Raw genomic sequence first — 14,645 nt, 5'->3', positions numbered from 1 at the left:
TGGGCGGTGTGTGGGTGGCAGGTAGAAAAACTAAGGAGGCAAGGTGCGCGTGCCAGTCGCGTGGGCTACCTAAGATCCCATAGATTGATCCCGCGAGGAAGTGTGCCAGGCGTACTTTCTTGGGTGGCCGGCTGCATCTCGCGGATCCCCGATTCCCAGATCCCAAATCTCGGCAGGCAGGCAGATGTGCCGCGTTCTCGGAAGCTGGATGCTGGCAAGGTGCTAACTTTTTTTTGGTCCGGGTGGGTGGAAAACGGCGAAAGGTGGAACGTGGCAAGCTGCAAATTAATTACTTGGAAGCAAGCTGCAACTTTTTGCCCAGATTGGAATTCCAAAGAATATCGCCTAGCACTAATATTTCTAAGTCTTAGATGATTATATTCCCAGAATATGCCAAGCGACAATTGAAATTACCTTGCGTTTATTACATGAATATTTAAAATATCCAGCAATCTTTAAACAACTTCGTTTATCCAGAGTAAAAGTTACTATGAGTTTATAACAAAAATATCATATCTTGCTTTAATAGAATAATCAAATAAAAAGTAATATAAAAATAATAAATAATAAATATATAATTTTCAATCGTTATAGTTCATTTAAAAGCACATCTTTAGAGATTTTATTTCAAAGGCTGTAATAAAATATGATCTACCTTAAATTGTAGTTTATTAAAATCTCTATGAAGCAAATCACTGTATTTGATCAAATTTAAACCCTGCATAAATAATTTCCCTATCTACCCTTAATCCCCATAAACATAACCTTCACAATAAATAACCTATTACAGATTACATTTCCCTGCAGCTGCCTTTTTCCTCGGATTTCAGACAGGGGCAGGTGAAAATACAAATTGACCTCCCGCTTATAAAATGCCGGGTGGAAAAAATCTCGCAGCCCAAAATTCAAATTACCAAGAACACAGGAATATTCCTTGCCAATATTTAACAGAAACTTGAAATCAGTCACGATGTTTGGTTCACTCTAATCGCGAGCTAGTAAATAAAGTACATTGCAGTACAAGTGAAGTTTAGATAAACAAAAAGTGTTCTTATTTATTTATAGTTGTTACATAAGTGAAATTAATTAATAATTAATACATGAGTGAATAACTAAAAGATGGTATGTACATTATGTATGTACATTAAATCTATTCAAAAACTCTGCATTGATTCTGATTATTATGTCTTAAAAACCTTTTCAAGAATTGAAGTAAATTAATCAAAGAATAGCCTAAACTTTGAACTTTGAATTAAACAAATATGCAATTTTTAACTTAAATTGTTAACGAAGTAGAACAGAGCCCATCAAAACTAAATACATATTCTTGGGACTTTAATCTAGACGAGATGTGCAAGTTTATTAACGAATATCTGTATCAATATCTGTACAAACCCCCATAATACTTTCACACATTTCCTATGAAATTTAGTAATTATTTCCAGAAGAAGAAAACGAATCCCGTGAATGGTATACATATGTATGTACAAATATATATCAAATTACATCCACCAGTTTGGGATCCTCCAACCCAAAAAATAAAAAAAAGAAACTTTTCCCATTTTCAAGGGAACGAAAGAGGAATCAAAACTTTTGGCAAACAGAGAACGAGGAGAGAAAAAGAGAAAGAGAATAAAAGAGGAGCCAGAAAACGAGGGCAGCAGCATAAGGCGCAAAAGTGGGCGGTGCGGCCTAAATCGCTTTGGGTCGCTCAGAAACACAAAAACCAGAGATAAAGTGGGGTGGAATGGGAGTGTACGGTCACCAATTCGAGGGCTGATTTTTCCCCATTTACAATACACATCAGATTGCCAAAAAAAAAAAAAAAAGAACAGAGACCCAGGGAAGAAAAATATGTACCGAAATATATAAAACAGCGTGTGTACCTCGCTTTCCAACGTTAAAATCCATAGCAAGCAAAGAAAATGCGTAAATGGAGAAACGAAAAGCGTCGCAAGCTGTGAATTCTGGAAAGGTTCAAAAAAAGAGGGGGATACAAAAGAGTAACCAAATAGTCGGCCTCAAGAAATAAGAGACCCAAAATGTTTAAAAGAAAACCTAACCGAAAAAGAGTAACAAAAGTCATCTTGACTTTCATATGCAGATGGGTGAAAGCTAAATCACTGAGATATCAAAAACCCGAAAAAAGAAAGTCCAGCACGAACAAAACTCTTAGGGAAAATTGACAATATCAAATAACGATGTAATTTTTTGTAGGTAAATTTCTTTCGAGACATTTAAAGTAAAAGAACCGAATTTTCTTTCAACGATGCCAAAATATGTATTTCGAATTTTTGCATGGGGTAGCTGGAAATAACACTGACGGATGTTTATAGACCTTATTAAAATGTCAATCCATTTTAAACTTATGTGTGACAGAAATATACTTTTTTATTTTATTTATTGAATGCCAACCATCTATTTTAATTATAAGTGAACATGAATAAAATTACTGATCAAAAAGAAAAGCACATATTTTAAATATTTGTTTATTGATTGTGAATTATTCTGTACCTTTGTATTTTTGTAATTTTCCAAACAAGCAAAAAAATATTTAACTATCCCCATTAACCCGCATAAATATTGACATAAAGATTCTTAGGAGAATATAAAACAAGTGTTTTTAATGATAAACAAAACCAATCAGCCTTTTAATGATTGAAACGAATTGACACCATTTAACATGCATTTATTCCAGTGTACGAGGGAAAGGAAAGAGAGAGAAAGACAATAACAAATAGCCAGAAAAACTTTACAGTTTAATAACAGTAGTCGGCTAATTTGGAGCACAGCTGTGTAAATAGAGCAGCGCCATTATGCACTGTTTGTGTGTGCGAAACAGCTGATAAAAGCCCATATATATTTAGCTACTTCCATTAATGTATATATTTTAAGAAATATATCTCTCTGTTTAACAGTCTCTCAGCTGTAAGAGTGAGTCATGCACCCGCATGCATGAATGAGTATCGAAAACAAACAGCATTGCCAGACGCAAGCAAACGATCCATCGAACTTTCCAGCTGATCGCTCGGTTGGATTGTTTTGAATTTTGTTGTTGCTATTTCAAGTGTATCCAGTGGGATCAAGTGTGTATGAGTTTGTATTTCAAAGTATTTAACTTGTTTTAAAAGTACAGTAAGCATTTGAAGTCGAATTCATATAAACTAATGTACGGGAATAATTGTGATTAATATGTAACAAATAAGTTTTCGGTTTGACTAAATTATACCAACAAATTTAATTTGTTTACAATTAGAAACTTGATATTATATGAGAAATCGTTGGTTTTAAGTAGAAAAAATTACAATATATATCTAAAATTTCGTATTACAAAGAAATACTCGATATTTTAACGCTCCAAAGATGTACATCGTCTTAATTTGCAAAATTATAATTTAAAATCGATTTCCGAAGGAACACTGTAGGATTCTGGATGCCGACCAAATAAGGTCCGTAAACTGGGTACAACCATTATGGGAAATATGTAACTCGTAATTTGCACCAGGGAATGACCTTAGTGGAATACAAAAAAGGTTGCTGAAGAGGGAGAAGGTGGTGCATGCTACCACCATTCCAATATTCCAATACATCTTTTCAAACGATCATTGCCAACAGCAAAAAGGGGAATGACCCGCTAAGAGAAGAGAATGAGAGACAGAGGGCGAAAGAGGAGCAAAAACTCAGAGACGGAGAGAAGGAAAATGCAGCTGCCCCTTCCCTTCGCTTCCAGTCAGCTGCATATTGGAAAACAAACAACAACAAAAAAAACGGCAGCTGAGCGTAGGAAAGAGACAACCCCAAAGTGGATATCTAACATCTTTTTCTTACTCCCTACCTGCATGGAAATTCCTTGGTCCTTTTTCATCAATGGAAAAATGCGAGCCTAATAACTAAAAGGCGCGTGTCGCTAATGAGGATCGTTTTAACTATAAGCAGCCGTTTTCATCTCAAGCTACATATGTATAAACACTAATCGAAAAATGGCAATTATTTTAATTGCAATGCAAGGGGAACACCAAAATATGGCGTATCTTATCCAGGGACAAACGAAATGTAACCCAAAACACGAGAAAAAACAAAAAACACGTTGCCTTCAACGATAACAGCTGGCAATGCCGTCGACGTCAGGCGGTCGCCACAGTCGAGCACCGAAAAAAAGTACGAATTAAAAATAGAGTATACAAAAAATTATTTAACACAGATAAAGTCATCACGAGAACAAACTCTCTTCATCAATTATTTAAAATGCATTAAACCAAAGTATTTCTTTTTATATATCATAGTAAATGCTTCAAAAACCGGGAAGACGAGGTTTTAAATTGTCAACTATTATTCTGATTAATACTTTAATTTATTAATATTTACTAGTCTTATTTATTTATTCCGATATAATCTTATCAAGACATAAATGTACTTTCTTATGACAAATGTTAATCCATTATTCGTTTATTTTATTAATATAGTTTAAAAACTTAACACAAATAACAAATAACTTAATCGAATTAATCATTTTTCTCCGGGACAAAAAATTGTTTTTAATGCGTAGCAGGCACATGGTGCGAAATGTTGGTAAACAGGAAACATATACTTATGTATACAGGATATGTGTTAATGTAGGTAGTCAAAGTGCAACGGAACTAAGGAAGTCGAAAAATTGGAGGCAATAAAAACTCAGGTAAAGCGACCCTAGTCTAGAATTTTCGGTCATTTACTGCTGGACGCGACTGTATGCATATGTTGTGTATTAGTCTTTTTTGTTATTTTTTAGCTGCCCTTGCTTTTTCTTTTGTGGTTTATATGCACCAAAAGCTGTTTAAAATACAAAAACTTACCCAGCCACTCTGTCTTGCTTACTTTAATTTAGTTAAGACAAAATGTTAAACAAAATAATTAAATACTCACACACGCAGCTGTGTTTTTTCTTATGTTTTACAACTTAATGTTGTTACTAGTACATTTGTAAGTGATATTTAGGTGATGTATTTTGCTATATACTACGCAACTGTAACGGAAACAAAAAAAAGAAAAAAACAAAGTGTAAGCCAAGCGCATGAATCGGTGTGTGTGTGCGTGGCTAGGGAGAGGCAAAGAGAAGCGCCGTGTATGTATATACATACACGCACGCTCTCTCACGTAGGCACGACGCATACACGCACATATGTACATACGAATGACGAAGCCGCAAACACATGAAAAAAATGAGTACATAAAGTAACAACAACAGCAACGAGTGGAAGAGAGAGCGATTAAACGGCTTTGCTGTTGTTGTTACTAGTGGTGGGAAATGCTGAATGGAATTTTACATGTTTTTCGGCTCTTTCCTATTTATTTGCACTAACTTCAAAAAAATGTACAGAAAAAAATAAAACAAAAACAGCGAGTATTTGTATGTATTCTCCTTATTACTCACTCGCTGTCGTGAAATGTATGCAAATGTTTGTGCAGAATTAACAAAAAAAAAACAGGTATAACTTTAAAAAAGAAAAGAAAAACTCCGAAAAAGCTCTTTTTGGTACTATACTATAATAACTGTGAAATGATTTATGCGCATTTTCACAATGTCTGCGTGTTTTCCACTACCATTTGGCTTTTCTGTTTTTGCGTTTGTGCGATTCGTTTTATTATATACACTTCACGTCACGCTAGAAACCCTGTATGTATATGTCATGTGCTGTCTCTGTGTGTGTATATTGTTTTTTCGTTGGGGTTTTTCTTATTTTTCTTAGTCGGCACACAAATCGTAGTCTTTGTCTTGTTTTAAGTACTTTAAACGTTATTCACTTTTTTCTTTTTTGTTAATTTACGTGGCGAATATTAAGACGAGGCCACGAGACGGGAGGAGTACAGAAGAGAAAATTACCAGAAAATAATTCACTGCGCGACTTTCCTTCTCGAGCAACAACAAAGCAGTGTGCCCAGATTACGAAGGGTGGCAAGACGTCGATTTCTTGCTGGTGTGCCCGGATTACGATGGGTGAGAAGTGTAATCGATGTTTTCAAAATATCGGTTTCATCGATGTTTGGCATAAAAAAATTACGAGGGGTGGCGAAATGTCGACTTTTTGTTGGTGTGCCACAAATACTAGGGGTGGCGAAATGTCGATTTTTGGCGAATTTGCCAACACGGCTTGGAAAAAATCAACGTTTTATTGCACTCTGTTAACTTTCTTGCACACTGTTAATGACACCACTTATCGCACATCCTTTGAAAAATTATGAATTTTTCATTTATAATAAAAGGAAACCTTAAAAGTCAAAATTTTGTATATCAATGAGATTCAAAATGTGATCACTCTACACTTAAGCTTCGTACTCGGATCGACGAACAGCTACGCCAGTGTAAAAAGTTTATTCCTTCTAGTGTGACCGAAGTATTGGTCTTACGGTCTTACTGTCAGTCAGCTGGGCTTATTGACAAACGGAAAACAATTCAAATTTAACCCGCCAGCATGCAACTATATTTAAAAAATAAACAAAAGTGGCATAAAATGTATTGTATTACCGTAGTAAATTTTGTTGAGGTTTTTGGGTTTTTACAGACTTGGAATGTGCTGCTTATACCTATAATGTGTATGTGTGCAGTGACATTGATAAGGAAAAAATATTGGAATTTCCCCATCTGGCTTTTTTCTTTAAATTGGACAGACTTTTTTCCCCATCAATCCCGTTAAGATTAGCTTTTTTTTAATGACAAGTTAACAGCACTGATTCTCGGTACTTTCACAACCCTTCTTGTGTACTGTTAACAATTTCATTCCAGTTTTGCGGAGTAAGTGTTCGCTAGCTGTGGAGTAAGTCCCCGCTAACTATCGATAATCGTTGTGGCGTCTTGCCATCTTGTCTTCCCACCTTTAAAGTGTCCTTGCTAACTTCGTAGTGTGTCTTTGCTAACTGCGAGGTGTGACCGTTCTGTAGTCTTGCCAAAGTCTCAGCAGTTGGTGGCGCGTAGAGGCGCGCATTTCAAATTTGCAAATTTGAAATGCATTAATATATATAAAATGCCTAAATGATAATTAGTTAAAACCAATATGGTTTTTTTTTTGTTGTGTGTGAAGGGAAAATTTGTATTTTGTAGACAGTTTTAATTTTGAAGTCTTACAAAGTATTTTTAATGACATGATTTAAGTTACCCAAAAAATATTTATAAATTTTACATTTTCCAAGAAAAAAATAAACATTTTTACCAACCAATTTACCAATTAACATTTAAACAAGACAATGTCAATTAAATCATATTTATTTTCAACAAAAAATAAAGTAAATTAACTAACTAGCTTAATAGTAAATAAAATTTGAAAACATACATCAGCAAGTTGTAAACTTTTAGGGTTCCCCCTCAAAGACATTTGCTTTCATTTTGAAATAAACCATATATTCAAGCATCATCTATGGTGTTCTATGGGATATGCCTAGAACTCCGCGTTAAAACTAATCGAGCTGCACCGAAATAACCACGGCAGACACCAAAAACGAATACACGAAAGCAATATCCGGCGATCGCGAGCCAGGCCCCAAAATATCGAGCGTATATAGTCATCAACTTTTTCAGTATCTGCGAACACATCGAGTAGTCCCTGAGCTAAGCGATGAAACTGGCCAATTGGGCTGGGCTCGCGGATCGCACGCCTCCTTAATTCTAGCTACGTCTGTATATGGTATATATGGTATATATGGTATATATGGTATATATGTGTATTAAATATAGTACATTTGTATAAACAAGCATTATGTAATGCAGTCTAGGCGGGCTCCTAGTTTTCAAAAGGCGCGGGGTGGGAGAGGAATTTCATGTTGTAAATTATCGGAGCTTTGTACAATTTCACTTTCGTTTGTGTCGATCGCCTTTTGAAATACAATTCAAAGTCTTTTGAGACACACATGCCCAAAACGTGAGCTGGAACATGGTCAATGTAAAGGTCAACACAATATTATAGTACATAATAATATCAAGTTAGATAGATAGAGATAGAGATAAAGAGAGAGAGAGAGAGAGAGAGACATGAGCACTCGCACAATTTGAATCTTTGGCAAGACCGCAGATACTGATCACAAGAATCGTTTCAATTTAGTTAGTCCGTAATGCTAATGGCTACAACTACTAGTATTCGCTCGAAAAATTTGGCTAATTGTGGAGCAGAGACTCGGGTACATCATGTACATAGGTATAGGTATGATAACACATGGCTGACAAAATCGAATCCCTGTTGTTAAGTACTAAGTACTAAGGTCTAAATTCGCTGTGTTCCCCAACTGCTGTTCCCCAACTGCTGCTCCCTCGCATTGCTCACGGTTCGATGGCTCCATCGCCCGGATAAAGGTTCACCAGTATGGCATAGTAGTGACATCCGGCGGCCAGCACCACAAACAGGTGCCAGATGGCATGGGCCATCGGTATCATTCCGTCCGCCTTGAAGAACACGATGCCCAAAATGTAGAAGGCGCCGCCGAACTTTAGCTGCAGCATCCCGTGGAAGTGGTGGCCAGTGAACACCACCACCAGAGCCGGACCAAGGCCCATTACCAGGTAAAAGAACGTCTCCAGGCACTTGTAGCGTTCGTGAAAGAGCTGTTTTTTGTGGTAAAAAATATGTTCAATTATGATTTGGTATAAGATTATGTTAGAATAAGAAATATAATATATAAAAATAAATTTAATACCAGTTATACTTTAAAATGACCACAGATTCTAAGACCCAAAATATAAACATTTTGGCATTTTTGAATGTAATTATATTCTAATCCTGAGTTCCTATTTTAAATTTCGCATATAGGCAAATAAAAAGAGAAAGACTAAAAGTCACAAAGGAAACTTAGATTTAAAAATGAAAAAAACATTAAAAGAAAAAAACCAACAGCTATGCATACTACTTTTAAATATCAAACGTTTTAAATTTAAATATAAAAAAATATATATAGAAAAATTGCAATAATTTGTCTCAATTTCAAAAATACCTATGGTACCAATACCTATATACCAATGCACAAAAAGGATACTTTAACACGGACAAATTAGAATGAAAATTATAAAACAGGAGCATTGAGACTTTAGAACAAATTGTGGTAAATTAGGGCGTAACCCACCTGCTGGTAGGCAATTCCAATGCCCGCCATCAGCCAGATGACCCACTCCATGCAGAAGAGAATGGCCGAGTGGTCGGTGTTCTCCAGGGTGAGCCACGGGAAATAGGATCCGGCGATGAAGACGTATATCATGGCCCGGTCGCAGCGATGCAGCACGTTCTTTAGACCCCGGTACGTCTGCCAGCCCAAACTGGGCCACCCCTTGACATTCCTTGGGGTTCTAAACGGGCGAAAAAGAGCGATTGAAGTGGTGCAACAGTGGGGAAATCGACCAAGAGAGGTCATCTGGGCCACTCACTTGTGTTCGGCGCAGTAGCAGGAGCAGTGGAAGAAGGTCGACACCGTGAAGAGCATGCAAAGGGCTCCGCCGTACACCCAGGACACCAAATACTGGCTGGAACTGGATGAGCGTTCGAACAGCTTTATGGCCGCAAACACGGCCGGCAGTATCCAAATCCCGTGGGTAATCACATTGGCCACCTGCTCAATCTGTTGTTGGACAACAAAACAACAAAACAACAAAACAACAAAACAACAAATGTCGTTTTACTTTTACAAATACATAAATATGTGAGAGGAATGCTGTTTGGAACCCACCTCCGTTGGCTGATAGGCACAGCCGGGCTTGGCCTTGGCATTCTTCCACTTGACATTACGCAGCTGGAGCTTCAGTTTGGAATTCGACTTGATGATGGACTTCCAAAACTTGCTAAAAAGATCCTCGAGAAAGGTGTACTTCTTTTGAATGTCCTGCATCAGGCTAAGGGTTCCATTGCCATTGCCATTCCGATTGAGATTGCCACTCCCTTCGCTGGTGCTCATCGTGGACAGACTGCGGATTAGATTGCAAATTGGTTGTCCGACTCGTAAAATTTGATAGATTGCCAGCCGCCTAACCCAACAAACCCAACAAAACCAACAAAACCAACAGACCCAACTAACCCAACGCCTAACCCAGCCACCCACGCTTCCCCGTTTTTATGGCCAATTGATTATCATCCCCCCTTATCATCTTGTGCTTTTGGGCCTCGAGTGCTTATCAACCCGACGGCAATCACTGGACAATGGACAATGGACAATGGACAATGGACATGACAGCCCAGCCCCGTCACTTGAGATGTTTCAGCATTGAGCCAATTTATGCTCATTTATTATGCACCGACAACTTGCATACAATGGCCAAGGTTGCTGGTTTTGACCCGCAATTGAAATCCGCTTATCACGCGGGCTGAGAACATGGCTCAAAGTCTCAAAGTCCAGAAAAATCGGATGAGATGTGCCCCACCGGCGGGAATACGATTATGGGGCACTCGGAACTCAATTGCAGCTGCAGTCAAAATAGATCTTATTCGGACAGAAAGGCAACTTCGGTAAGCCGATTATATTTGTTTTTATTTCAAGCAAGTTGCAAGCTATTAATTACGTTCTATATAATCATTGCGCTACAAACATCTGACTTGAATTATAATTGCATCTGCGTGGGTAAAAAAAAAACATAGATTTATACATATGTCTAATGGCTATTTAATGAATTTACTCATTTGCCCATTTATAATGATTTCATTATTGAGACTCGTAAATAAAAAAAGTACTTGCCACCAGCAGTTTTAAATTTATATATGTTTAAGTCCAAATACGTTCAGCATAGGCTGTTAGAAAACCACTCGAGTCAAATGGGGATTTTCCTATAATTAAGTGCATGTACATAGGTAGCCCGTTTGATTATGGTAATATTTCGTCAAGTCGCAAAGTCTAAAACTATGTCCATTTAGTTTCTGGGGGTTCTATAGAACCGAAATAAGTTTATGCCCCCTGAAAAACTTTGGTTTTAGAATTAATGAGGCAGAAGTACTCGTTATATGCTGCTTGATAACCGATGGAAATGACCTTATAATAGCTTTTTAACCACTGTATTTTTAGAAAAAAGTAAATATTTGCCAACACTTAAGGCGATTGAAAACTTTTACGGGCTTGTCTGTATTCCCCCTCATTCAATTATGACAGCTTTTCAATAAACGAGCGATAGTGGGTGGTAAGCAGGTGACCCCCAACCCCCCAAAAGTATGCCCCATTGGGAGCCGCGGGGGTGACAGGGTGGAAAAACATAATGGTCGCCACCCCCCCCGACGAACTTCATCACCATAACGACTATGCTAATCGTTATAAAAATAGATGCCTCGGGCATTCCTTTCCGTATATCACTGGGAGAAAATGTAGAGTTTTCCAAGTATTTTGAACATTTTTATTTGAAATTGTCCAAAGTTTCTGTATTTTTCCTATCTAGATCTGAACATTTAATATACAACAATCCCTATTTAAACTAAAAAAATTACATTTGATTTTGATTCTTTAATTTTCAATTGGACTCTGAGTATATTAAGACTATTCAGTTTTTAAATTGCTAATATTTTTGGAAAACCCCATTTGTTCACTGATTCACTGATTTCGACTTTCAGGTAGTAAACTCTTGAGTGGTTTTTCTCAGTGCACAGGAAAGCGACGAAGATTGTTTACATCTTTCAGTTAGAATCAATCGACGTGCAGTAATCCAATTTGTAGCGCTGCCGTCACGCAATTCAGCCTTGTCACCTGTATTCACCTGTATTTTCCGTATTTTCCGAACCCACCTTCGTTTTCCCCCGGGAAATAGAGAAATCCGAATTTCTGATGGGAATTGGTGGGAAAACTTACCGTCCTTTTGGCTCCGCGGATTCGAATGCGGATGCTGCGCTCGGTGGAATGCGGCTGCGGATGCGGATGCCGACGGACGGACCCGCAGTTGGGCGGATTCGGAATCCCAGTCCCACGCAGGATTCACAGGGCCCCAAATCTCGGTGCACTGCATCTGGCGGAGAACCGTTGTGTTTGTGGAGGTTTCTTTTGGACCTGGACTCAGCTGTCGGCGGATTGGGGGGACCTGGCCAGAGGTGGGAGAAACGGCGATGTAACGCCGATACATCGGTGTTGTAACAAGTTCTTTGGCCATCGATAGCTTGTTGCCGATGTTCCATCTCTAATTAAATTAAAATATACTACATCTTCTCTTCACACATTTTACATACGGAGTAGTTAAAACGGTACTCGCTGGTCCAACTAGTTTTTTACATTACATATGTTACATCTAGCATTTATATTTAAAATCTGTCTTTGTGATGTCACCCTGTAATGCTATTTACAAAAAAGAAGGTGGCGCAAAAAAAGATAAAGAATAATTTTCAAATGGGGATCTACTTGGCTTTCGAAAGGCATTCAATCTCATATATTTTAAAGATAGCCTGACTTTTATAACTCTCTCCATAAGTAAACAATTCATTGCAATTTCAATTCAAGCCCCAATAAGCAGTTAGAAACGATTCCTTTATCTAGAAAAATAAAGAAAAAGCGGACAAAGGCTTTGAAATATTTCAAACCTAATCACTTCAAACCGAAATCTCTTCAAAGGCCAAAAAGGTTAAAGCGCGCAAATTGTTTAATTCAAATAACGATTATTCCTGCCCACCTTCTCAACGCGCATCGGCTATCGAAACCGCGAAGCTATCGATAGCGATTGCGTTAATCGTACGGAAATCGGAAAAACGTGTGTAAAAGGTGCGTGACTTATATTTTGTTTAATTCCCTCGGATTTTCTCATTTTCCACTGGTTTTCCTCACGCAGCAATAGCAAGCAACTATGTCTGGACGCGAGGGCGGTAAGAAGAAGCCTCTGAAGGCGCCTAAGAAGGACTCCAAGGACATGGACGAGGACGACATGGCTTTCAAGCAGAAGCAGAAGGAGCAGCAGAAGGCACTGGACGCGGCCAAGGCGAATGCTTCCAAAAAGGGACCCCTGGTCGGTGGCGGGATCAAAAAGTCGGGCAAGAAGTGATGCCATAGCGCCGCTGCCACGCCTACAATCTACTTCAACCTACCCACATCCCGAACCCACAATATGCAGCATTTTAGCCGAAACACAGCCATGTGGACCAAAATTGATCGTCTAACCAGTTGGAAATCCCTTCTTCTTTTTATACTTACGCTTACCATTAAATAGAGCATTGTACGTACGTCAGGAAAGAGATTTATTGTACAAACTGAATCTGTCGGCACTAAGCACGCGGAAAGCTGGCCTGCGTGCCCGGCAACTGGACGGATTGCGAGGCCACGGCACAGGCGGCGGCTATGTGATCCTCCAGTTTGCCCTTCGCATGGCGGGCAATGTTGTGGGCCAGTGCCCCGATGAAGGCGTCGCCGGCTCCCGTGGTGTCCACCACTTTCTCGGCGGGCACATGTGGTGCCGGCACATGCCGGTACTCGCCCTTGGAGTCGGCGGATCCGAAGACAGCTCCCAGTTTGCCCAGTGTTATGACCACCGTGTTGGCACCCATCTCAATCAGCTTCGCAGTGGCAGCTTGAGCTTGTCTAAAATAAGAAGGTATACCTATAAGAGGGCTTTTCCTTAGTCATTAAAATGCAGCACCACCTACTCGACGGTCTCAATGCTGGCCATCTGGGTCATCAGAGCGGCCTCGCTTTCGTTCACACAAAAGATCCCGGCCAGCTGGAGCAGTTCCCGCGGTGTATTCTCCATGGCCGGGGCGGCGTTCACAATGGACACGCCCCGGAAGGATTTCAGTGCCGTCAGGGTGGCCTCGATGGGTGTCTCCAGCTGGCAGACCAAAACCTTGGCCTCCTGGAACAGTGCATCGGCGTGGGCCACATCGCAGGAGCTCAACATACTGTTGGCGCCCACCACAATGATGATGTTGTTCTCGCCCCCCTCGGATACGGCTATTTGGGCCACGCCCGTCGTCTGGCCCTCCAGCTGCTGCACGTGCTCCACATTGACCCCCTCCACGTCGCGCAGCTGGCGCAGATAGTCACCGCCGAAGGTGTCTGCCCCCAGTTTGGCCACCAATGCTGTCCGGGAGCCCAGTCGGGCGGCGGCCACACACTGATTGGCGCCCTTTCCGCCGTAGCCCGTCTGGAATCGGTGTCCGTGGAGCGTCTCTCCGGGTTTCGGCAGACGGGGGGTGTAGCTGCAAAGGTAGCGGCCAAATTGGATCAGATGTTCAGGCATTTCTCCGGCCACTCACCATATAAAATCAATGATGGCCGAGCCAAAGACCAGCACTTCGGTGGTTTGAGCCATGTCGCCTCCTGTGTCGGTTATCGCTGCAAATGCAATATGGATTTGATTTGGTTTGGGTTTTGTTGTTCCCTGCCGTTCCGCTTATCGGACCGAGATTATGTGACCCCAGTGGATGAGGGGCAAGGGCAAGGATGGGGGCAGTGGGCAGTGGGCGGAGCACTATCAGCTAGCTGGCCCACTTCATTCCTGGCCAAGATCGTGGGTGGAGCGGGGGTGGTTAGTCACTAGGGAAATTTCAGATAAATAGCTTATCTATAGCTAAAAAAGTGGGGGACTTAAAAATACCAGAAAATACTAAGAGTACCAGATGGTCTTTCAAATATTTAAAATTGTTTATTATTTGAATACAAAGAGATAGGTTTTAGATTAACAAAAATAGTAGCGAAGGTCTTCAGAATAAGTTTTGATTTCGAACAGCTGATTTTGGGCGGTATTT

The 14,645-nt window shown here is 39.7% G+C and overlaps 3 protein-coding genes across 3 annotated transcripts; 1 reads left to right on the top strand and 2 right to left on the bottom strand.

The window, feature by feature from the left end:
* Positions 1-7,221: 7,221 nt before the first annotated feature.
* On the bottom strand, positions 7,222-12,026 carry LOC128264073 (monocyte to macrophage differentiation factor). The gene is made up of 5 exons (XM_052999381.1): positions 11,773-12,026; positions 9,679-9,913; positions 9,380-9,570; positions 9,082-9,301; positions 7,222-8,566 (listed from the first exon to the last, which is right to left on the bottom strand). Exons 2-5 carry the CDS (start codon positions 9,901-9,903, stop codon positions 8,285-8,287), a joined length of 918 nt encoding a protein of 305 aa, XP_052855341.1. The 5' UTR covers positions 9,904-9,913; positions 11,773-12,026; the 3' UTR covers positions 7,222-8,284.
* A 483-nt stretch (positions 12,027-12,509) lies between these two features.
* Positions 12,510-13,124, top strand: LOC128264107 (translation machinery-associated protein 7 homolog). The gene is made up of 2 exons (XM_052999444.1): positions 12,510-12,669; positions 12,737-13,124. The coding sequence occupies exon 2, from the start codon at positions 12,752-12,754 to the stop codon at positions 12,944-12,946; it is 195 nt and encodes a 64-aa protein (XP_052855404.1). The 5' UTR covers positions 12,510-12,669; positions 12,737-12,751; the 3' UTR covers positions 12,947-13,124.
* LOC128264105 (ribokinase) lies at positions 13,123-14,468 on the bottom strand. Its single transcript, XM_052999443.1, has 3 exons — positions 14,154-14,468; positions 13,545-14,096; positions 13,123-13,479 (listed from the first exon to the last, which is right to left on the bottom strand). Exons 1-3 carry the CDS (start codon positions 14,207-14,209, stop codon positions 13,167-13,169), a joined length of 921 nt encoding a protein of 306 aa, XP_052855403.1. The 5' UTR covers positions 14,210-14,468; the 3' UTR covers positions 13,123-13,166.
* Between the last annotated feature and the right edge of the window lie 177 nt (positions 14,469-14,645).

The sequence above is a fragment of the Drosophila gunungcola genome, unplaced genomic scaffold (assembly GCF_025200985.1).
Source record: "Drosophila gunungcola strain Sukarami unplaced genomic scaffold, Dgunungcola_SK_2 000057F, whole genome shotgun sequence".
NCBI lineage: Eukaryota > Metazoa > Arthropoda > Insecta > Diptera > Drosophilidae > Drosophila > Drosophila gunungcola.
Note: the sequence above shows the minus strand (reverse complement) of the source record. Positions and strands in the feature narration are given on the sequence as shown.

Bases quoted from the DNA above. Each gene is read 5' to 3' on its own strand.
- LOC128264073 (XM_052999381.1), bottom strand. From the start codon at position 9,903: ATGAGCACCAGCGAAGGGAGTGGCAATCTCAATCGGAATGGCAATGGC. The intron at 9,571-9,678 runs GTGGGTTCCAAA...GTCCAACAACAG, and splicing joins GTGCCTATCAGCCAACGGAG to ATTGAGCAGGTGGCCAATGT. The intron at 8,567-9,081 runs GTGGGTTACGCC...CACAAAAAACAG, and splicing joins TTGGAATTGCCTACCAGCAG to CTCTTTCACGAACGCTACAA.
- LOC128264107 (XM_052999444.1), top strand. From the start codon at position 12,752: ATGTCTGGACGCGAGGGCGGTAAGAAGAAGCCTCTGAAGGCGCCTAAG.
- LOC128264105 (XM_052999443.1), bottom strand. From the start codon at position 14,209: ATGGCTCAAACCACCGAAGTGCTGGTCTTTGGCTCGGCCATCATTGAT. The intron at 14,097-14,153 runs GTGAGTGGCCGG...CTACCTTTGCAG, and splicing joins GCCATCATTGATTTTATATG to CTACACCCCCCGTCTGCCGA. The intron at 13,480-13,544 runs GTAGGTGGTGCT...TTCTTATTTTAG, and splicing joins GCCAGCATTGAGACCGTCGA to ACAAGCTCAAGCTGCCACTG.